This window comes from Melanotaenia boesemani, chromosome 9 (genome assembly GCF_017639745.1).
Source record: "Melanotaenia boesemani isolate fMelBoe1 chromosome 9, fMelBoe1.pri, whole genome shotgun sequence".
Classification (NCBI taxonomy): Eukaryota; Metazoa; Chordata; class Actinopteri; order Atheriniformes; family Melanotaeniidae; genus Melanotaenia; species Melanotaenia boesemani.
This window is the reverse complement of record NC_055690.1, coordinates 9,536,701-9,561,241: the sequence shown is the minus strand read 5'-3', so window position 1 is coordinate 9,561,241 and position 24,541 is coordinate 9,536,701. Positions and strand designations below refer to the sequence as shown.

The window sequence follows — 24,541 nt, the reverse complement described above, 5'->3', positions numbered from 1 at the left end:
CAGTACAGGTGAACCTGAGCTGTGGGTTTTACTTAAAACGTCACTTTCAAAGCCAAAAAGCCTAAAAACAGTTTAATGACAGGCGGCAGCGTCCACTGTTGCTTTAACAGTTTTATTTTAGTTCAGAGTACATAGAGAATAAACAGTGAAAATAAAATAACAGTATTCAACTTTTCTCCCTCTATAAAATCACCTGGAACATTCAGAATCTGTGTGAAGGTAACAGTCTAAACAAGACGGAGAAAAACCTCCCAGGAAGGTTTTCCACTGGATGAAGAGAAGGCACAGAGCTCTGACAGCGAGCACGTGTGACACAAACTGGCAATTTTGCTCAGAATTTTTATTTGTCTGCAAGTTTAAGAGTTGGTAGCTTTAGAGGGTTTCTATATAGAAAATAAAAACAATCATCCACATCGATATCACAATATTTCACACTGCAGCGGAAACACGAGTCTACTTTCAGTTCACTAATTTGAGGTATAATTCGTTACAAGTCATAAAATTCAAACTTAAAGAAAAAAGAAAAGCTAAAATACTAGTGTTTCATCACATTTCTAACAGGCATTTACATGCTCACACTATTTTGTTTAGCTAATAATGGCTTCAGGAAAACAAGTTAGTCAATTATATTTGTAATTATCCATCAAAAGATAAATCAATGGGCATCAAATCTGCATCTTTTGGTTTTTCATCCCACGGAGGAGATGTTTTAGTCGTGGTGATGTTTGAAAACCTTTTTTTTTTTTTCCTGAGTGATTGCTTCATATTAGCTTACAGGGAGAGTTGGGTAAACCCTGCTCACCTGGCACCTCAGAAAGATCGAAATGAAGATCTGCAGACAACTGGGGGATTTATAAAGAACAGCAATACGAGTGTTTTTTTTTTTTTTTTTTTGTTAATGAATTAAAAAAAAAAAAAGCACAAGTGTATAAAAAGTCATAAAAACATGCCACTGAAATCAACGATGCCACTGATATTCGCATTTATATATATATATATATATTTTCTTCGTTGTAGCTTTTGGTGTAATTTTGAAAGAGAAGACAAACGGCAGTGAGATTAATTCTGTAGAAGCAGGTAAAAACCGTAGAAAACTGTTCAGAAATTGCATAATTGTGGTTCCTTTGCAGGCTGACAAAAGATTTAAATGTGATACACTTTGAATTAGCTGCACTGAGAAAAGCGTTTCACATTCACCTCTGCTCAGAAGACTGATCTCTCCTGTTTGCATGGAGAAAATTAGCACCGCCTGCAGAGTTCACTGATGATTTCTCACATTGAATCACTAAGTGGAAATGAAGATAAACAGGTGAGCAGATTGCAGCGCCTCACCAGCTTGTTTCACAGTGATATTGATGCAACGGAGACGGGTCCAACCCTACAGCATGGCTGCACAGCGTGTGTGAGAAGGAAAATCTTTGTGCGTACATGTTTGTGGTTTAATGCAAGTGTGCACTAAAGTTGCTGTGATTGCAGACAGATCCGGCGTCAACCTCTGAGCTTTGGGGCGTGAAGGTCGCGCCAACCCTGGGCAGGGAGAGCTGCTTCAGGTCATAGGTGAGAGGGGTGGCGAGAGATCAGCTGGGCGAGGTAGGAATATGTCCCTCATCAGAGCTGTGCGAGACACAAAATTCACACAAAACAGGACAAAGGTTTAGAGCTGGAAATCTTTGCTGCTTACAGATGGGGTTTAAACATGAGACGTCTAAAAGAAACTGTTTGAGTCTGCTTGGGGGGGTGTAGGTGTCTGATGTAGCCACCAGAGGGCAGCACACCACCTGAGAGTGAGTGTTAAAGCTAGAAACTGTAGTCGAACTTAAACCTCTTGAGGTTTGACTACAGTTTCAAGCCTTTCATTTGTCATTCAGACTTTAAACCCAGTCTGATGTTAAAAAGCACGGAAGATGCACCCAGACTCATGCCTGTGGTAGTCTTACCTGCAGTATCACAGAGACCTTGAATGCCTCCAAGGACCGGGTCTTTGTCTGTGAGCAGCTGACTGTGCACCTCCAGTATCGGGTCCAGGATCAGATCAGATTGGTCCGTCTCCTCCAGGGAACCCTGAGCATGAAGTTAAGATAAAGGTCAGAGGAAGTGAAACTTCAACGTAAGGTCGGCACCCTGAACGTGTCTAAACATGTCAAATCTTAGTTTTAATATAATCTGAAAAATATCTAATCAGTCTTCCTTAACAGAGATAAATTCAGTTTTAAAAAGGAAAAATTGGATTAATGCACGAAGACTCATCTTTTCACTGATAAACTGATGTTTTGTGTTCCGTCTCCACACAGAGCTCAGTAAGCACACAGTAATCATCAGCCTGAAGTCGCTGAAGTGAAACTTTATAACTCATCTGTTTGACACAGAGATGTCGCTGACTCATAACAAGCAAACTGGTTCAGATTTCTACACTAAAGACTGTTTTCTCCTCCTCATAAAGCAGAAAGGTTTAACTTTTTTTGTTTTTCGTGTCTGTACGAATAGTTGTAGTGACACACAATTTAGTCATTATTGTGCAGACAACCAAAAATGTGATGTCTTCGTCCGAAATGCCAGATTTCAGGAATTAAATCAGCTCCCAGCAGATCTTCTTACTGATAGTTTGAGGATAAACACAGAATCAATAAATATAAAGTTCCTGATTCATTTTCTCTCTAGAAGGAGGGTGTGTGTCCACTTTTAAGGAACTCCCGGGGAGAGGTATTAGGTTTTCCAACCAAAGCGGTTCCAGACCTGGTTCAGTTCCAATTCCTAACCTGGAACAGGTTCTTTCTGGTCCAAAGTTCTAGTTTCAGCCCTGAAGAAACTGTGCTGGCTCAGAGCAAATAACTGCTTACATCTGGTAATGGAGACAACCTGACCAGCTAAAATATTGTGACCTCCATGTTTTTAAAAAACAAGAGCCAAGAAGCATCTAGTCTTAATTGAAGAAAAAAAAAAAAAAAAAAAAAAAAAACGATAAAGTGAGTGTATAAAATTACAGAAAACTTTTGCAGGATATCAAACGTGCGATGGAAGACACGTATTTAGAGACGTTTTCAGCTGGTTCTTTATTAAAACACAACAAACTAAGGACTTGGTCAAGCAGCACTGCAGCAGTTTGGGTTGAAAAGAGATGAGTTGGATTAGGAGCAAAAGAAGAACCCATTATATTTTGAAGTAGATTGTAAGAATAATTTGGCTTCTACTTCTACAACTACCTCCATGCCTTGTGGTCCTGCACACCTCTGCAGGTTCGTGCTTCAGGTATGTGTGGACATGTCAACATGGTTTAAATGTAATATTCCTACAATCCCCGCACTATGTCTACTAGGTGACTTGGGTGACATTAATATGGCAATTAACTCTGCACACATCATACGCACAGCATTATGCATTGCAAAGAAAACTATCCTTGTGAACTGGAAAAACAAAAATAATCTGTGTATTCAGCAGTTTAGGAATCTCTTAGTTGACCACATCAGTAGTGAGACAATGTCTGCCTCCTCAAAGAACTATTTGGCTGAATCTCATTCCTTCTGGTCCCCTGTGCTTAGTTCCATCACTTAGTGTAGGTGGAGGACTGTGACCTCGTTGCTATGGGGGTTTGAGAAATGGCCGAGAGTGACTGGTGGTTGCGGGTTCTTTGTGGTTCCCCGTGGTGCGGGACCGGGCTGCTCTGTGGTGGGGGTGGCTCTGGGTCTGGCCCCGTCGGGGGCTGTGGGGGCCAGCGGTTGGAGTCGCCTCGTGGCGGGGGGTGAGGCCACTGGTGGTGCCTGGGTTGGTGGGCGTCGGTCCTGGGCTGGGCGGCCGGGCTACTCCGGGCGGGGGTTCTGGGCTCTGGCGCCCGGGGGTGGTCCTCCTCCCTCCGGGGTGGTGGGCTCCGTATGTGCCTGGGGTCTGGGCCTGCCCAGATGTGCTGCCGTGGTGTAGGTTGGTGCCTGCCCTGGTGTCTGGTTGACACCCTGGGACCCAGTGTATGGCCCGGGGGCAGGGGGGGTGTAGGGGTTTGAAGGAGGGCTGAGTGGGATTCGGGGGATTATAGGGGGAGGTGCTGGGGTGTGAGACTGGGATGCTTGTATGTTGTGTGTGTGTGTGTGTGTCTATACTTTGGATGTTTGTGTGAATGGGGGGGTATGTTTGTGTGCGTGCGTATGCATGTGTTAGGATGAGTAGGGGTGTGTCTGGGGAGTGAGAGTGGGAGGGTTGGATGCTGTGTGAGTGTTTATATTTTTTGGGTGGGGCTGAGAGGGCATATATGAGTTAGGATGAGTGGGAGTGTGCAAGGAAATAGGTGTGTGCATGTGTTTCTGTGTGTGGTTGGGGCGGGGTTAAGTGCACTTGTGGGGGGGGGCCTGGGCGTGCCTGGGGGTGGTGGGCCATGGGTCTGCAGCTGTCCCCATCCTCTCATTCCCCGTTAGGGGTGTGGGAGGGTGGGTATTTTTTGGGGTGGGTGACGGCTCACTGGCTGCAGTCCCTGAATGGCCCGGTCGTGGGGGGCGGCCTCTCCTGGCCTGTCACGCCCTGGGGGGCCTCCTGGGGAGCAGGGGTGCCTAATGCCACTAAAGGCTCATCATCCAGAGGGAAGTTTGCTTCCCTCTGGACGTACATCCCCGGACCCCTCTTACTTCCCGCTCTCTCTGTCTCACACACACACACGTAGGGAGTTGGGAGGCGTGGAGCCATGCAGGGTGGAACGGAGGAGACCATTCAGTGGTCTCCTTGGATGCACCCCGTGGCTACTCGCATCTCAGTTTTAATTGCACCGAGACACCAAAACACAAGAAACACAACACACAAACAACACTTGGGGGGCATGGCACGCGGTGCATGGCGTGGCCCGGCTCCCGGCTCATTGCAGTCACTGCCCCTCAATTTTAATTGCACACAACACACACTACATAAACAGTCAGGAGCGGGTAGGGAGAGGGTATTGGGGACCTCTCACACCCCTGCTCCCCCTGTGTGTGGCTTGGGGCGGGCGGGGGGTGGTTGCCCTGGGGCCGGGTCCCGGGGTGGCTGCGCTGGTGGGCTGCTGGCTCTGTGGGGGTTGGGTCAAGGGGGGGTGCTTGGGGCTCGCTGTCCGCTGGTCCGCCTGGGGTGTCCCCCACGGGGCATGGTGGGTGGGTTGTGTATGGTGTGACTGTGAGGTGGTGAGTGATTGTGGGTGCGGCACGGGGGAGGGTGTGAGTGTGGGGTTATATGGGGTGCAGATTGAAGTAGGTGGGGAGTGGGGGGAGGGGGCCGATAGCACCCTGGTTCCCGGGGTGTGCGGATGGAACATCGGTGTGTGTGCTGGCCTACGCCGGGTGGCTGTCTGGGGGGGCCTGGTCCTCCTAGGCATGTTGCAGGCCCTCTGCCTTTGGGGGGTGGGGCGGCCGCCTCTGGGCTCCTGGGGCCCTGGGCCCTTCGCTTGGGCTGCCCTGGGTGGCCGGTCCCTGGCGGGGCTGCCGGCTGCTGATCTTGGCCCACTGGGGCCTGTGCCCCGGGACCATGGAGGGCACTTGCTGGGGCTCTCCTTTGCCGCCCTTCGGGTGGGGCTGGAGTCGTCTTTGTGGTGGGGTGGCTTGGGTTGGTGCTCCGGGTATGCTGCTGAGGGCCCGGCCCAGGCCCTGGTCTGCCTCTGGCCTCCGTGGAGGCGATGTTGCATTTGCATGATCTCACTCACCACTCTTCATCACTGATCACTCCTTGTTTTTCATGCTCTGCATGCTGACACAGTCACTGAGTTGTCTAGTGGGTTTTTAATACTAAGCGATAATTATTAAATTTTTTTTTTTTTTTTGTATTTTTCCTGTGAGTTAGTATCTGGTCGCTGTTATGTCTTTTTGATTTGGTTATTATTTAAAAACTCTTAATGACTGGCAGCCCTGTTTTTTTTTCTGTGTGTGTGTTTCTGCTTTTGTAAAAGTTGTAGGAAATTTTCTGGTGTGTTCATGTACAGGTGTAACAGTTTGTTGTCTGGTGATGGTGTGGATTGAAGGGTCGTTTCCTTCTGTCTGTGATCTTTTTGTCTCCTTTCTTCTTTCCCTTTTGCTCTTTTTGCTATTTTCCATCTTTTTCTGTCCCCGCCGGTCAGGTCCAGCAAGATTACATAGATTCCGTGATTCAAAGTAAATAAATAAATAAATGAATCAGATTATCAAGAGGAGCCTTACCCATAGGCCTCCCCTTGGCAGAGCAAATTTGTTCAGCACGATACAGCAACCAGATTATCATTTTGCTTGCTATGATGCTGGACAGGACAAGTTAAAAAAAAAAAAAAAAAAAAAAAAAGAATAATTTGGCTTCGGTGAAGCTTTCTGAGCATGTATTAATGTTTACCACTGACTTTATAAGTGCTGCTTTCTCCACTCACCAGCAGTTTGTGGCTCAGAAAAAAATCCTCTTCAATGGAGGAAGATTCTTGTTTCTGCCTCTTATCCTGAATAATCAGCTGAGGCAGCATCTCTTCGTCCGAATCATGAGTCCTAAACAAGAGAAACAATCTGTAAACCACTGTTTGTTCACACAGCATTTAATGAGGGAAACTGTAAAGTGTTTAACCACTGATGGAAGAAAACGCTTCTCTCTGGCGTCACATTCAGGACAAACATCAAACTTTGTTTCTACTTCAATCATCCAAAATGTTTACTAGAAAGTCTCAGCTACAGAAATGCTGTAGAAAAACCCTGAATTGTGGTATTAATATAGAAATGATGTCAAGTTTCTGTCACAGTTGCAGCTTTCACCTGTTAGTCCTGCTCACAAAACACAAAAATACTTGTTCTTCAAATGTTCGTATTTTAAGTCATGTGGGGCCAGTGTGAATCAGGGACTACCTCACACTGAGTGCTCAGAGGGAAGCGGACAGTCTCACCTTTTCCTGCTCGCGGAGCTTTCAGAGGACAGAGGGTTGTCAGCCTCCCTGGGCAGAGAGCTGAGGAAGGTCAGCTGGAAGTCATCGTCCATAGAGATGTAAGGCGCCAGCATGTCCAGGTCCATCCCCTCAATGTCCTGAATTTAAAAAAGAACAAAAAAAAACAAAACAAAATAATATAATGACTGGAGCACTTTTCATGAACAGGATGCAGTCAAACATGTTTTCTGCTTCTCACCTCCAGTGTTTGTTTTTTCATCTGAATTTCTGGACAAAATGCAAAGAACTTTTCCACCTCGCCAGTGTCCATCACCTCCTCATCGCAGGCAGTCTGAGACCAAACAAGAAACGGCCGTTAAATCAGACGTAAACGTAGCGATTCTTTCAGCTACTCTAAACATTTACGGTTTAAAGTTACCAGCAGAGGGGCTGGAGACGAGGCTGGAGATGAGGATGGGCTGAGGGTGTTAAAGATGGGGGAGAGGAGCTGTTTCAGCTGGGGGCTGCACAAATCCTGAGGATGCTCTGGCACCAAGTCTGGACTGGCAGGACTGGCAAAGGAGAGCTCAACAGGACCTGACAAAGACAGAACAAAAACCAGCTTATTTTAGTCAAAGACAGCACTTAAACTCAGTTTATGATAAACACCAGACATTTCACCCTGATCTGGGGAGGGAACAAACACCTCGTCCTTACCTTCAGTCTGCACCTTGATGGAGTCTCTGGCTTCAGGAGCCAATTGCAGAACCTCCTCCGGCTTCTCCTTCAGCTTCATGAAGAGCCGTGCAGACCTGCTACGATCCACAGCTTCGCTTTCACTAGAACCAATGACGCGCTCGCTGTCAGACTCACAGTTGTCAGAAATCCCAGAATCCTCAGTGATCCCTGGTGAGAGGGGCTCCATTTTGGGCAGGTGGAAACAGCGGGTCTGTTCAACAGAGAAAACCACATCCGGCTGCTCCACAGCACTGCAACAAGACAAAGCTGTTACTGGCAGCCGCTGCATCCTACTCAGCACAGCTCAGGCTCGTTTGAGATCTGAAGCAACCTTTCTGTTTCTTAAAGCACCTGAGAATGAAGTTGAGGCAGACGATGGCTTCGGGCTGCGATGTCTTGCTGCTGTAGAGGACAGTCGCTTGAGTCTCTGCCCAAACAAAGCCACCGCTGTTGGCCAGGAAGCGGTAGTGGCTGGTGTTCACCTGACCTTTGGACAGCACTGCACAGCATGGACAGACAGACAGGAAACACTTCAATTTGTTTTATATATGAGGCCAAAGACACGAAACATTTGTTTTAACACGTGTGGGTCACTAAAATATACTATCCTTTCCCAAAAAGCGTTACATTACAGTGATTTTTTTTTTTTTTACTTTTCTTGTTTAGATCTTTAGACCTAATCCCATGATGTCATTCAAACTATTTCAAGCCTTTAAATGCCAATTTGACAAGTCACTGTTTTTATTTAAAAAGGAAAAAAAAAAGAATAATGTAATAATGTTTTGGTGGCTGGGAATTTTATTTAAACATCAATCCTAAATGTAGTAAAAATTAGGAAACATTGATTTTGATCTTTAAAATAAATTAATTGTGTTTTTGTCATAAAAACAGTGACTTTGTGATCACATTGGCATTACTGAGTTAAAATAATTTAAAAAGGAATTGCAAATGTGGAAGTTTTGGTTGGGACGAGTTGGACAATCTGAGAAAAAAAAAAGAAGTTGGGGAAAAAAATGAATCTGTTTTTACAGCAGTTTTCTGAGACAACTTTAATATCCTTTAATGACCCAAAAAGTAGTAAATTTGTTTCTTGTGTTCTGTTAACATTTAAGAAAATGTTCTTTAAGAGAAACCCTCTTATAAAAAATCTTCCCATTTGGGCAAATTCAACCAAAATGGTGGCCAAAGATTGAGGGAAAAATTACCTAAAAGGAAAAAATGTCCCTAATACAAGAACATGAAGCAAAGCTGGAACATGTCTTTTTACGGCACAAACAACTTACACATGTTCATGCTCTTCTTGATGTGATCACAGTCGAGCGCGTGATAAAACTCATATGCTGAGCGTCCAATCAAATCCTCGGGTTTAAACCCAACCAGCTCTGTAACCCTGGAGACAGGAAGTACATCAGAATGATTAAAACTACAAAGACAGAATCAGATTTTTCTTCCTCTCTCCCAGGGAGGGAGCCTTCTGGTCTCACCTGCCCTCGCAGTGTGTGAAGCGCAGGTCCATGCTGTGGCGGGTGAGGAAGGTGCAGGTATCCAGAAGGAAGTCCACGCTGGATGGGTGAGGGATGGGCTCACACAGCAGCGTCATCACTCTGTCTGCAGCAGGCGACGCAGAGCCGCCGCCAAACGGACGGATGTGACCTGTGCAGTGAAGCACCTGCAGGAAGAGAGAGGAAAGCGACTGTAAATTCTCCATCATCCAGGTCATGATAATCCTAAGAGCTTACGCTGAAAGCAGGTGGTCTGCTGCCTTTTGATTCTTAGACAAGGCACCTCTCATCCAAGACACCTCAGTTTTAACTGGAGTTCAGGAAAAGAGCCGATGTTACTACCGAGTGTCTGAGAAACTTTACAATTTCCTTCAAACACAACACCCTGGTGAATGTTTCCCCGCATAATTAAAAACACCCAAAGACGACCTGAGTGGTGTTATATAAGCTGCTCTGAGTGACCTGGTTCTCAGACCGGCCTGAAGCAGCGAGAAGACTTGCTTTCTCACATGTCTCCAGACTATTGTATCTACTAGAGTGAAGACGGAGACACAGCAGTCTGAAGGAATTTTCTTAATCTTAAGAAATGTCTTCTGAGACAGAAATTGGAGGGTAATTTAGGTCAAAATGCAGCTTAAATAACTGCACAGCTCCTCGGGATGAGGAACACTTCAAATGTCAATATTCTGGATGGATGACAAATGGCTTGAGAGAAAAGTGAAAGAAACATTTATGTTTAACGGGAGCAAACGTATCTAAACAACCACAAATGCATGCCTCACATGTTCCCAAAGAGATTTCTACCTGTTTGCATTTTGATTTATGTGACCCGAACCTGACGGTCTGTTGATCAAACAATCCTCATGGGGCTTCAATAACCTAGTTTACGCACTAAGTGCAGCCCAGACATATTACAGATATTCCAGAGGGGTGGCATGTGAGAATGCGGAATTTGTTCTGGATTTCTTGATAAGAGTTTCCACCCGGTCTCCTTGTAAAAATCTCCAGAAACTCAAATGGAAACCGGAGAAAGTCCAAACAGAATAGCTGAGTATAGAAAATGTAGCTTAGTGTGAACGGCAGATCTGATGCTCTGCAGCTGGTGTGCATGTGGGTGTGTAAAGTGTGTAAAAGGACTGAGTGAAGTGTTTACATAGTGAAGTGTGAGGAGACGGTGGACTGAGATACTCTTACCTTCTCGTATCTCTTTCAGGCTGGACTTCAGTCACACGTGTGTGTGTGTGTGTGTGTGTGTGTGTGTGTGTGTGCAAGTCTATTTTTATGAGCACTAATTAAAGTTTTACTCCTTGAGACTTCTTGGCTGCTTGTCACTCACGAACAAATTTTCAGAAAGCTGTGTGATTTCAGACATGATTGCCATGAGGTGTTGCCACGGTAACAGTTGGAGAAAGGAGCTCTGAGACAGAAGAGCTGCACTGATTGATCCACCTGACTGTGGCATTAACATGAGTTTGTGTTGTGTGTATTAAGGCACCTTCCAGGTGGCAGACTTGATGTTGACGGTGCGCCCCCTGTTGGTCAGAGTGCTCTTCATTCGCAGGAAGAAGTTCCTCTCGCTCGGTGGCTCCACCTGAGATTTCTTACTCAGACCTGAAAATAAATTAAGTTTGTCAATTTCCGGTCTTTGCGTTTCATTTCTAAAAGCACAAAAACACTGGGTAGCACTGAGGCTGAGATTCCTGAGATGAAATATGATGCTTTGGTGTTTTTCTATTATTTGTTTTGCACTTTTCATCCTCTGTACATCAGAATCTGTAGAGCAGCTAATCTTGTTCCTTTGTAACTGTGGTAAAATATTTTCTCTGACTGTTTAGGCTCCAATGTGTTTGAAAGAAAGTCTAGAAGGCTGGATTTGTGTTGGGGTGTCTGCGAGTCTGACCTGGGCGTGGAGAAAGCAGGTCTCTGAGTTCCTCCTGATCACAGGGATGAACAAAGTCGTAAATACTCTGACCCAGCAGCTCCAGCTGTGGACAGAAAAACACTCCAGTCACAAATTACCACTTCAAAGGACACATTCCACCCACAAACATCATTTCTGTTACCAGTGTTTTGGTTTCCTCTGCAAATTTAGGTTATCAGATAATCTAAAACTAAATCCAGGTAGATCATTGTCAGAGGTGCTCTGACTGAAGAGTCTAATCACTGCTCGATTTAATCATTAAATCAGCCGTAAACACCACAGCAGGACAGCATGTAGCCTTCATGTGCTTACTGTAACCTCACTGTGTTTTCATGAGGAAATGGGAGTCAAACAGACCACAGAATAGATGTAAAGCACATATGTCAAACTGGTCCAGCAAAGGGCCGTGTGGCTGCAGGTTTTTGTTCCAACCAAGCAGCAGCACACCAGATTTGACTGATTCAATCAACTGATCTCAGTCTTCAGACAGCTGATTGGTCAAACTGTGTGCTCTTGGCTGGCTGGAACAAAAACCTGCAGCCACACGGCCCTTTGCTGGACCAGTTTGACATGCCTGGTGTAAAGGAAGGCTTCTCCGCCTCAATAAAGTTACAAAGACTTTGTCAGATCGTGGTGGCACAGAGGAAGAGGAGTTTCACCGAGAGCCAGCAGGAAGCTTAGGATGAAGAAATACGACGCACCTGCGTGATGCCGATGTGTTTGTTGACGTTTTCTGTCAGGTAGATCATGTCCCCCTCCTCAGTCATCACCATGATGAAGCCAGCCAGCGCCTGAGGATAGAAAGCGTCCATTGGATCTTCATCGTCCTCTTCGTCTTCCTCCTCTTTCTTCACTTCTTTTTCATCTCCTGTTGTGAATACATTAATAATTGAGAGATTATTACTGGCACAGAAGACGGGGTTTATACCTGTATTTTTCTTTCTAAAAGAGCCTGGATGAAAGGAATCCTTCCTTCTGTGAAAATACTATAATAAATAAAACCTCCAAAACATAAACTAAGAACAAAATTGCATAATTTTCACAAATTGGCAAAGCTCAATGTGCTAAGTTTTGGAAAAGCTACTTTTATCGGTGAGCTGCTGTCTCTGGTCACAACTTTCTTCTTACCAGGACGCAGGAGCTGCTGCATCCGCAGGAAGCTGAGGGTCACCCTCATGATGCCGGCTTTGTCCAGGTTGGTGCAGACTCTGCGTGGGAGCGGCAGAGTCCGAGCAAGCTCGTAGAATACCTCCGTCTCCTGACTGCGCCGGCATCTGGCCGCATCCCGAGAGCGCAGCTTTCTCTGCTCCGAACTGGTCCTGCAGGAGGAGGAAGAGGAGGAGGAAGATGGCATCAGCAACAGATGAAAACAAGACAGAGAGGAAGGGCATCATAAAGAAAGGATGGAGGAAGGTGAGAAGGAAACAAATTAAGCATTAAAGATAATTATGATATATAGACATGTTTTTCTTTCCTAACAACTGTATCTTAAATAGACTTAAATTTGCATCAAATGCAGCTTTTGAAATCAACCAATCAGACCAGGAAGTCACATCTACAACAACAAAATTAAACCAAACAAATGTCTCCGCCAGTATTTAATCTTTAGAGATCTGAATGGCACCAATAAACTGAGCAGTGTTGGCTTGAACAACACCAGCAGTGACCCAAGAGGACGTCTGGGAGTTTGTAAACTGTAATAAAACCAGGGAGCGCGTCCTTCAGTCTTCTAGGCTTTAAAAACACTTTATGAGGCGCAGGCATCAAGTCCTTAAAGGGAATGATAATGACCACAGACTTCAGCTCTGGAAACATTCCTGAACATTTTGCAAAGCTGAGGGCAAAAACAGGGAGAAATAACCCAAAGTGCAGAGAACAGAATGTTTCTTATTTCAGCTGCTGGGAAACTTCCAGATCATCCATCCCCTCCCCCAGTCCTTCCTCCTCTGTTCTGACCTGGATCAACACATGACAACTCAGCAGCAGGGGCTCGCATCTCTCATTCATAGACATTCAAAGTGTGAGTGGAAATGCAATCACATCAGATTAGACACACAGCTTGTGAAAGCTTCTGCTACCATCAGAACCAGTATACTCATAGACAGAGACCCAGCAATAACTTAAGTGTATCTGTGTCAGCAGACAGAACCTGAAGCCAGAAACCATTAAAGAATACACAAGAAAAATGTGAACAAAAGACAAGACAGCAGTTGGACAGAAGGCCAAATATAACCTTAAAGAGACTCAGCAGCTGACCGACAGTCCAACACAACACAGCAGTAAATATTTACTCACACAGGCATAAAGATGTTATGTAATGAAACATGAGAGTAACAATTCACGTGACCCCTGTGAAACATGAGCAAACTGGTACAGCAGCATGATGGGAATAATAATTCTGAATCACTGTTGATGCAACCAAATCAAACTTTTAAAATGCACGTTTGTGCACTACTCCAACCGAACACTATGAAACCCTACAGCATTTATTTACTCAACTACACTCTGGAAACCACATCAGAAATGGTCCCCGTGGAAAAGTGGGTGGCAAGAAGCCATTCTTAAGGAAGCGAAGCAGAGAGAAAAGGCTAAGGTATGCCTCATGACACAAGAACTGGACTGGACATCAGTGGGAACATGTCTGATGGAGGGATTGATCCTCCCCAGAGTTCGGACCTCCACGTTATTGAAGCAGTGTGGGATCATCTGGACAGAGAACGAAACAAAAGGAAGAAACTTTCTTTCTTGAAACATCCAAAGAAGACCTTTTGAAAGTCCTTGGAGAAGTCTGGAGAACTATTCCTGAAGACCACTTAAAGAAATGACAAGGAAACTTGTCTAAGGGGGATTAGACTGAGTTGACGAATAAAGTTTTTCAACTCAATCACTTCAAAGTTCCTTAAAATTGTTCAAACTATTTTTGTCTTGTATACTGTATCTCCACTTATATTCATACATTTTTTAACAAAATGCTGCAACTATTTGTTGTTTTCCTGGCAATACAGAAAGACATGAAGGATGGCGCAACACTTTCTATCTGTTGGTTTCCATTAAATCATTCAGTGTCGTTGCTTTATTGGAACCTTTAAGTCAACAATAAACTCACTTTACCTCCTCAAAGGACTTGGCAGTTATCGGACATTCATCTGCAGAATTTCAGCTGTTATAAATAACCAACGATGTGTTCTGCAGGAAACATTTGGAGCGCCGTTTTCCCTCCATCCTTGCAGCTTGTGTAAGCAGCGTTACCATGGAAACAGAGCAAAAGTTTGCCTGGGGGGTGGGTAGTTTAACAGAGTAAAATGCATTGCACTAATCTGACAGCCGCTTTTAGTCCGGTCTAACAAGATGAATCTGAAGAATAATATATATATATATATATATATATATATATATATATATATATATATATATATATATATATATATATATATATATATATATATATATATATATATATATATATATATATATATATATATACTACAAACACTAACAGCCAGGCCTGTAGGTGGTGCTCTAACACTGCCACAGAAAAAAAAAAAAAAAAAAGAAAATAAGAGCGTGTGCGCAGACTCTCATGCCATTTAAACAAACGTACAAAGAAAATGAATCAAGCTAAAAAGGAGACATTTGTGTGTATTTTTGCCAGATGTTAGTCTAAAAGCCAGATCGCGTTCAGTAGCTCCTGGAGCCTGAACGCAACCCTGTAACCCTCCATAGCTGCGGTGGTGTCATCTGATCAGTGAAAAACAAAAGGATGACATTTTCAGATTTATCCATTTTGGGATCCAGCTTCAAAAATGTACATTTTCAATGTCTCAAAACAGCGCTTTAATGTGGACCAAATGTCCAAATGATTAAAAAAAAAACAAAAAAACAAAAAAAAACTTTAGTGTATATATCTAAACCCGTCTCCATATGGACATGGCTCGGATATTTCAGGCTACATCCACATGGAGACAAAACCCAATTTTGATGCACAATTTAAAGAAATGCGTGCATCCACACAAAATCACTAAAAACGTTGCAGTAGTTGTAGTACATATGCCGGGCCTGTAAGTGGTATCACTGCAACAGAAATACAATAAAAACAGAGAAGAAGACATTGAGCATGTGCAGAAACTCATGTGGGCGACATTTGTGGGTGTGGGTTAAAGGAACGCGAGGCTATGGCGTCATCGGTTCAGGACAGATGCGAATGGATTGTAAACACGGAAACCAAACGGTGGCGTTTTCAGATTCATTTACTTTAAATTTGGTGTTATTTCACAGCCGTGAAGACAGATTAGAAAATAAACAGTAAGAACTGATTATAAAAACATCAAGCTGAGTTTATCTTTGATTAGTGGATCAAAAATATATTTTTCATTCAGATTCCTGCTTCTCTTTTTTTTTTATCCCCTTTCAGCTACATGAATTTCTTTTTTCTAAATGCTGGTGAAGGATTTGTGCAGCTTCAGTCCGCCCAAACATGCATCCCACACACCTACAAGTGCAGAAGAAAAACATCTTTTTGTTCAGGCAGTGGAAAAACACCAGTAGCTTTTCTAACTTGTGACATGGCGGAAAGCCTGCAGCCGGGCCACTCCTCCTCCTCCTCTTCCTCCTTCATACAGGCGCAAACACACAGATCTGTAACTGCATCACTGCTGAGCTTCCAAAGGGGGGGGAAGGGTCCTGCTGAACCTACTGAACTCCAGAGGCTCTTATAGCACACATGATGAGGAAAAACCACTCCCACCGCCATGAAAAAAATCCAAACAAACCCATGACCTGCTTTACATTGGATGTGTGGAACAAATCTGTCCATAAGACAATCATCTTAATACTGAAGAGGTTAAAGAAAAAAAGATTTTACACCAAATAACTAATTTATAAGCTGAGAAAATGGATGAATCTGGAAACCTTTCAGATCAGCATCACTTTGACCTTCATGACAACACCACTGACATGTTATCAATAATCTAATAATCCGGGATAAATTGTTGTTCTCAGGAGATTTTTTTCTGCATTTACATTTCTTAAAGTGGCAATTTAAATACATATTCTTTGTGATTTAGTCCTGGCAATGATTTCATGATAAAACCATCATCAGTGTCATCTTTACTCACGTGTGTGAAAAGAACTGGGCCGTGTGGTTTATTATCGACTGGCTGGTTCATCACTCATGATGGCATGGGGTTACAACTCATGTCCTCTGCGTGGACATGTCATATCTGCAGCATGCATGTTTATATGCATGTTCCAACATTTTATTATAATTAACATGCTTTTTAGCAGATTTGTACTATAATACCGTCTTAAAATAAGCTTAATTAACTAATTTCATAATGGTTTCAGTCTGGAATGAGACCGTAGTGGTGGTGGTATTTCCTGTTAGTGAGGAAACAAACCATCGTTCAGTAATCAGTCATCAATCCTAAAAGGAATCTCCATCACAGTGTTTTAGTTTCTGATGCTAAACTAAGTGACAGCAAGAAAGAAAGCAAGTTTGACTAATCCTGATCTCTGTTGTTTCTGCTGCTAACTGAGAAGGGGTCTCAAAATAGTGTGTAAAATCTACATTTAACCATGATAAAACAGATCTATATGGATTCATTAATGCACAACTAAAAGGCTTTACTACTTTATATAGTGATGCACCTTTTAAACCAGAGGATTATAACAGAAATATCCATTGTGTTAAACAGGAAAAAATCTACCACATCCACTCCTGACACCTGCTTTTACCTTTCCTTTCCCTTTGACAATAATTTCCCCACCCATTATGTATTTAATTGAACTCCAATAAACAATCTTTTGATCATTTGTTAGTTATTAACAATTATATTAGTTTCAAACTTTTTCCACCATAATTCAAATATTAAAACCCAATCAGGTGAAAATTTTAAAAACATTTACTATTTATTCTAGTTTAAAACAAACAAACAAACAAAAAAAAAAAACAAAACAAAAAACTATTCACTGTGAAAGAAAGTTCATGGAATCAGCTTTCCTGGGACGCCTCTGACACATGGCACGATGCGCCCGGTGTGAACCAAACCATCAACTAAAACAGCCACAAATAGCTCCAGGGGACGCGGCGCAGCCGAACGCGGCGCACATGCACCAGGTGGAAATTGGCCTTGAGGCAGTCGATGCCACATGAAGTTTAGAACCCCTACCGAGGGTCCCAAAAAAGTTAGGACATTTCAGGTCAGATATTCTGGTACCCTTCTTAGTTTTTACCTATAGAAATGCAAAAGAATGCACGGCGGCCTATACAGTACCAAGCCAGATCTGTTGGTGGAAACTAGGGATGTAATGATTACCGATGTTACGGTAAATCTCTGTGAATTTTTACAGGATAAGAATGACCGTTTATGTTTAAATTTATCTTATTATCGCAGTGGATTATTGGACTATACAAACAGCCTTGTCCGGGTTTGGCGATGCAGGCGCAGCAGGACTGCGTAGCTTGTAACGACGCTTTACTTGTAACGACACTTTAACACAGAATGAGAACATGGCGGAAAGTGGTAGCACACTGGACATTTTCCACCCAAGTAAAAAAATAAATCTGAAGTCTGGGCCTAATTTGGATATTTAAAAAGATGCAGAAGGACAGCTGCTCGAAGACAACTATCCGTTCATGCAAAAAGAAAGTTGCTGCAAAGGGCAGCAACACTACAAATCTCCTGAGCCATCTGCAGGACCACCATTCTCAGCTTTACAGCCAATGCAAGGTAAGCAAACGTCAGGTTTTCAGGTTTTACGAAGATTGTCATTCTATATGTAACTTTTCAATGACATATACCGTATATGTCCTCCTAAACACCAACTAGGTTTTGTTTTGAGTCTCCTAGTGGGAGCTAACATCACTGTCGGAGAAGCTGCTACCAAATAACGTTAGTCATGTTAGCAGCTATATTATTAAGTGTTTCACAACGAAACTTAACTGAGCGGAGCCGACGTAACATAATGTAAACATACAAGAACGCTGTGATTATGGTTATTTATAATGGCGAGATACAGTCGATACAGATGGCCAGTTATGTTTTCTGTAACATTAACTCAAGGAGGTTTCTTGAGGCTGTCACAATACAAAGTGCCATTACGGACTTTATTCTCCAAAACACAAATCCCCAAGTTATATAATGAGGGTCTAAGTGAAGGCACTGTTTTTGCTGCAACCTCTGGACCAGTGGAAGTGGAGCTGGTGTACCATACATCAGCTTCACTGTTCATTACGTTTAATATGTTTACATGTTTAGCAGATTGTAAAAATGCACCTGACAAATAAGCTTTATTCCTGTAATCTGTTTACACATTTGGTCAATTGAAAATTTATATTTCTGTTGCTGTGCCAAGCCCTTGCCCCATTTTAATGTGAAAGTTTCATTTTAATATAAGATTTTGTCTGTCAACATTTTAGTATAAGGAAGTTAGAAGATTTAGTGAAATTATTTCAATGTATTTCTATTTTTTTAGATTTTTCAGCACTTACAAAATATCAAGATAATATTGTTAACCGTGATAATTTGGTCACTATAATCGAGATATCAAATTTATCATATCGTTACATCCCTAGTGAAAACAGGACTTAATGTGAGTTTCACTAATTTATTAATGCCAAATAACGTGCTAATGTTTCATCCAGTTGGACTTTTATAAGAGCAAGAAGAAAAATGGAGGTTGTGTCTTTTATAGGAAGGAATGAGAAGGTGATTGGCTGACGGAAAACATCACTATCCAACCTGAATCTGAATATTTTCCCACCAAAAATGCTCCCATCATAACTCAACCCTGCAAGTGAGGACACCGCTCTCAGCTCGGCGCAGTCCGTAAGGGTGAGCTGGGATTTCCAGCTCCGAGTTAAATGGAGCGCACAATGAGGCGGTCACGGAGTTTGCATGTGGCCTTCACGTGCGCTGTTGTAGTCACATGAATCCGGGTGTGAGTTTTGTTTAAAGAGCATGAGGAGGAATGCAGCTGATAGTCGGAGCTGCAGGTCTCTGCTTTATTCGCTCGTCTTCATAAACTGTAACAACCTTCGCTGGTATGTGAACCTGACAACCTGCTGACCTACATGCATGTTTCAACATCACGTGAGCTCAGAGCCTGCTAGAGGTTAAATACCTGGGACTCCCTGCAGGCCCACTAGAGCCGAGGAAGTCTCAGAGGAAGGAAAATGTACCCCAGAGCCAAAATAAACCATCCGGTTTGCTGAAGACCAGCTATGATCTGGATGAGAGGAATGTACAAAGGCAGCACTCAGTAATTTGTATTCAAACATCAGCACATGCTGTTCCAGCCGAACACTTGGACACACCCACACCGAGAGCTCTCCAACAGGACAGCTTGTGTCCAGCTAATCCACCTGAAACCTCTTGGAATATCTCGGGTGGGATCAGTGAAGTTTGTGAAATGCACACAGTGGCACATAATCCCTCTGCAGCGTCTGAGCTCCCGTCTCTAGAAAGAAAAAGTTTTTGTGAGACTTTGTGCAAAAAGATTTGGGAATATCGAACATCACAAGTCACGTTTCTGTGCAAAAAAGAAACACTTTAAGCACAGAGGGATGTGTGATTTGGTCTCACTGCTTTTTAAATCAATTTCTTTTAAAGAAAACTAACATTTTAACTTAATCTGTTATACTCTTTTCATTACTGATAAAAGAAGAGATAAAAACGCAGTGGAAGTGCTTCAGCTCTGTGACATAGTTAAACTAAAGTACAGCATGTACTCAGACAGGAAATTCTGGCATGTATGCAGAAAAAAAAAAAAAAAAAAAAGGAAAAAAGTCTGTGTAAACAAACTCTGCAGCTTCTTACGCAACCTTAAAGTAATTACAGAGCATAACATCTGGCTAACAAACACAGGTATGGCCAACGTGCACACACACAGACCTGCATGATGACACACCCACACACAACTAAACTCAGACTTTAATTTGTCTCGTTTTGTGATGTCTAAAGATAAACTGACAGACGCTCTTTACATGACAGATTTGGAGGTCGATCAAACTTGCAGAGCAAACTCGAAACAACAGAAAAGCTCAGCTCAGTCAAACTCCTTCAGCGAGGGTGAGGAGTGTGTTTTTGCTCTCTGCCTTTCAAAGTGCAGGTCAGGGCCCCTCCCCAGAGGTCATGAGATGAATCCATGAGGTCAAGAGACGACTGAGAGGAAGAAACATGAGAAAAACATGTCAACAACATAGTTTCTTTCATTACACTCTGATGACTCCAGTGGATTTCTAGACATTTCTAGTCTTCTAAAAATAATCCAAAACAAGAATCTGAAAACAAACTTGTCGAAGTTTATCAGACTAACATGCAAAGACAGGGAAAAGAGTGCATGCAGACAGTTGATAGACTGGATTCCGTTTGTTAAAGGTTGTTGTTGTTCCACACAGAGCAAAAGGCTCCTGTGGTTGTTCCTGAAAGACCAGATCTCCTGCAGCACCATGTCAGGGATTACTTGAGTCAGGTGCTTTAGGACGACCTGCAGTAGAGTTTGCTGACCAAAGCACAAAGACTCAGACTGACCCCACGGCTGAGAGGACTTAGGCATCCACTAGCTTATGCAAATAATAAAATATTTACCCTGCAGACCTTTGCAGGAGTTGAAAGAATTAATCTGTTATCACTGACACTGCAACTACTTTTTATGCTAACAACTACTATTAAAATAAACCTGAAAGCAAATGCAGTTTTTTTTATTTGAATTTAGAAAATGTTAGCAGAGATGAAAGTACTTCCCGGAGACCAACTGTGGATGTCCACCGCAGCTGATGATTTCCACCTCTTTCCAGATAACACGACTTCTACTGAATTACAACCACAATCAATGCAGCCTCCACTGTTGCACTCTGATGTAATGACCCTGCAGTGTGTGTCTGATTCACATTCCCCCTTTTTTTTTTTTTTTTTTTTTTAAAAACAACTTTTTAAAAATATACTTCTCTAGTGAATCAAAATCTAGCTTGTGTAGATCTCTTTTGTGGGTTAAAGTGTCAAAATGGACTCCTTCCACTTCACCAGTGATCAAAATTTACTGGTCTTATTCTCTATACGTAGACATAAAACTTTCACCGAGGCCATGTGCGCCACGTTCCGGCTGCACCACGTTTCGTTCCGACCTTCGTGGTAGGAGCGTGTCAGATGTGGAGCGCCCGTGAGCCTAGCTGCATCTACGAGATCACAAAATCTTGTAATTCGCCCCTTCAGCATAAATGTCTCGGCCTCCATAAAAAAATAATAATAATAAAAAAATAACAGTGAGACACCCTGACTGATTAATGACATAATGTTTATCTTTACATGGTTCAGCGAGTGCAAATCTACACTGAGCTTTTATTTTGGTGGACAGTGACGGCTCCAGAAACACGCATGATAGATGTCACTGTGCGATCGAATAAGTCCGGAACACAAGTTTAAATGATGAGAAAGTTAAGTAATGCGTCTTTAATGCTCGAATCTGATTTCTTTGCAGAAATCCTATGTTTTGGTGCGGTTATTCTTATTATTTAAATGCATCCTCCATCACACTTCAGTTCGACTATCAGAATAGTCATTAGTTGCAGCCCTAGTTTTAATCACCTTAGAACAAGTAGTTTCAATCTAAAAACACTGCAGGCTGCTTCTGTTTTTTTCTAACCACAGTCATACATTCCTAGTTATTAAGTAACCCAGGAAGGACAAACCAAGCACCAGCTCTACAGTAGCCCCTTCGTTTTTCCCCACACATACACTGTAGTTTGTAACTTACACCACTAGAGGTCCCTCTATTCTGCACAGTGGACCTTTAATGAATGATTATCAAACCATGAGCAGCAACTTTATATTTACAGAACATGTTAAAAATCTGCAAAAGTGGTACAAAAAGCATTAAAAAGCTTAAAATCTGCATCAATGACCAAACTGCAAAAGTTTGTGAGAACAAACAGGAAGAGAAATTAAAGACTCAAACCAGAGTTCACTAACACTCACTCACTCACACACGCATTCTCTCTCACACACACGACAAGAAGTAGAAATCATCCAGCTGGGAGGAGTTTCAGAGAACACAATGTCCCCAGTCAAAGAACAAACTGTGGCCATTAAGGATATTACTCAATCAAACTGTTGATTTGTGTGTTCGTACTTTGCAAATAAATAAAATTGTGTGTGTGAGTGTGTGTGTGTCCACCGTGTGTCAACTGCAGGATAATACTCATGATGTAATCTGTGGAGTGGGTAAACTAAGAGGTGGAGGATTACCAAGGTCAGCTTCATAACTGAACACATAGCCTACAAACAAAAGTTCTCTCATTTAAGATACCAAAAGCAGGCAGGAAGTTATGTAATAGCCAATCATCCTGTGTAGCAACAAACCACCCCATCTTGAAGCTTTCACTACATCTCCTCAGAGCAAAGAGGAACTTATTGGCCCACTTCTGTGTCTCTTCTATAACTGTGTGTCATTTCTTGGAGAAAACACAAAAAGGCAGTGAACGCATCAGAAAGTCTGCATACATGCCTGCAGTATGAGATAAAATCACAATCTGAAATATGGGTCATCCTGGATTCATGCAGCAAACCCCCATTTAAGACTGAAAGATGGCGCCTCAGACAACAACACAGAGACTGATACCATATACCAGGAATTACACTTAATTACTGATAAAAACACGTCTTGTAGGATGTAAAATGCAATTAATATAAGGTTTTATGTAAAGGGCTGCTGCAGAAAAAAGGCAGGATAGGTAACAAAGCTCTGATAATGTGCTTTCAATTCAATCTTTACAATCTGTGTCAAACAGCCCAGCAGAGCCGCAGCAGCACGACGGTTCCTCGCGATCTGCTTCATGACTTCGCACCCACACTCGTGTCCTAAACGTTGTGCCATATTCGTCCTTTTTAAGTCACATATGTTTGGACAAGAATCTTACCGTTTGCCCCCCGCTGATTCATCGTCGTTCTCCATATTTAAACAGAACGCAAGCAGCGACGCTGACTTTTATTATTGTTGATCCTGACACAAAAATCCCGTTTAAATACACACCACGCCGCGGCACCAAGCTAGCAACTGTTAGCACAAACTACTTCCGGTAACTCTATCAAAAATAAAAATCAGACTGAGCCACAGTTTGTGCTGAACTGCATTTGGAGTTGTTAAACCAAAGCAGGTTCTGCATTCACTCTTCTTAAATTGGGGGGGATAGAATGTAAAATGCATGTTGTATTGTTGTATCCAAACAAAAACGGATCAAATCACATGTTCACAGTTGTGATTAGCAAAATCGTGATGATGCAAAACTTTATAAACACCCTGAAACCTCAAACTGGGTCCCCACAACCAGCAGCTATGGGTCAACATGGTCAGAAAAACAAAAGCCTTTTATTTATTTATTTTTGAGGGGTGGGGTGTTGGAGAAGTGAAACAATGTGAATTTCATGTTTGTTTTGTTTTTTTTGGTTAATTTTTAAGGTTTTTTTTTTTTTTACAGAAAATGATGAAAACAAAAAAGTATTTGGTCAAAATATTAAAGAATTTATTCTTCCATAACTCTGGAAATACTATTGTCTGCTGCAGTCATGCCTTCATTACAGAACCATCATAATTGTTTATTGTCAGTTTTACTTCTGTTTTATTTAATTTATCATCTTTATCTTACTATGGCTTCGTCTTTATTCTGCTTTATTGTAATTGTAGAGCACAAACAGATTTTTTTTCGCTTCTTCTGTATCAGTTTAAGGGGGTTTGTTTTAATGGTAACTTTACAACAAGTATTTATTTGTTGAATAGCCAGAAAATAAGCCCTCATTTGCATTATTAGTAACGATCTTCGTGGGAATGAACGACCCACGTGGTGAAGTGCCGTCAGATCGCAGAACACTTTTACTTTGAATGTTCTACCAGTTTCCGGTATTACTGTCTGTCTTCGACTTGATAATAACGTCCCATCCTAACTGACTCTGCGTAATGACGTCAAGGCCGCCATACATAGGTTTCCCTGTTTACGTCCTCAGCTGAATGCAGGTCAGTGGGTTCAGAGTGATGTATACGGTGCATCCCTGAATGCAAATGGACCAAATGGAAACCGAACCGGACTAAATTCGTGGAGGAAATTAAAGCTATTTCTGGAATAAAACAAAATACAACTAATCTGAGAAACATAAGGACCATACAGATGCATAAATATGATAAAACAACGCAATATTTTTATTATTTAAAAAACAAAAAGATTAAGACACGATTTATTTTTTATGGCTCTTTTCTTTATGTAATTTTATTTTAGACTTTATCTTATTTATGTTGGACAGATGTTGTTCTCCCTTGTCTTTGCTAATTATTTCTGTAGTAGCCTATGTAGAAGATTTTCGAGACGGAGAGGGGATAGTGATGATGAGGAGGGAAGGAGGGAGTGAGGGAGGAAGGGGCAACGAGTTCATGTCTTTCATCATGCAAGAGCATAATGCAGCTGACTGTGACCGACCGCAGTGCCCCTATACAGTAGCTACACAGATCTATAGACACACAAACCCAACACCATTTATCATTGCTTGGCATAAAAATAGCACAGGAAAGGCTTATCTT

General features: G+C 42.5%; 1 protein-coding gene across 1 annotated transcript; it reads right to left on the bottom strand.

Annotated features, from left to right (window-relative positions):
* Positions 1–748: 748 nt before the first annotated feature.
* On the bottom strand, positions 749–23,024 carry hif1al (hypoxia inducible factor 1 subunit alpha, like). Its single transcript, XM_041994208.1, has 15 exons — positions 22,893–23,024; positions 12,107–12,297; positions 11,680–11,846; positions 10,958–11,042; positions 10,553–10,668; positions 9,040–9,224; positions 8,839–8,945; positions 7,907–8,054; positions 7,535–7,806; positions 7,257–7,414; positions 7,077–7,169; positions 6,839–6,975; positions 6,338–6,449; positions 1,938–2,061; positions 749–1,614 (listed from the first exon to the last, which is right to left on the bottom strand). Exons 1-15 carry the CDS (start codon positions 22,925–22,927, stop codon positions 1,547–1,549), a joined length of 1,998 nt encoding a protein of 665 aa, XP_041850142.1. The 5' UTR covers positions 22,928–23,024; the 3' UTR covers positions 749–1,546.
* Between the last annotated feature and the right edge of the window lie 1,517 nt (positions 23,025–24,541).

Coding starts and splice junctions, on each gene's coding strand:
- hif1al (XM_041994208.1), bottom strand. CDS start 22,927: ATGGAGAACGACGATGAATCAGCGGGGGGCAAACG. Junction 11,043..11,679: donor AACACATCGGCATCACGCAG/GTGCGTCGTATT, acceptor TTCTGTCCACAG/CTGGAGCTGCTGGGTCAGAG. Junction 2,062..6,337: donor TTCTGAGCCACAAACTGCTG/GTGAGTGGAGAA, acceptor CTTCATGCTCAG/GGTTCCCTGGAGGAGACGGA.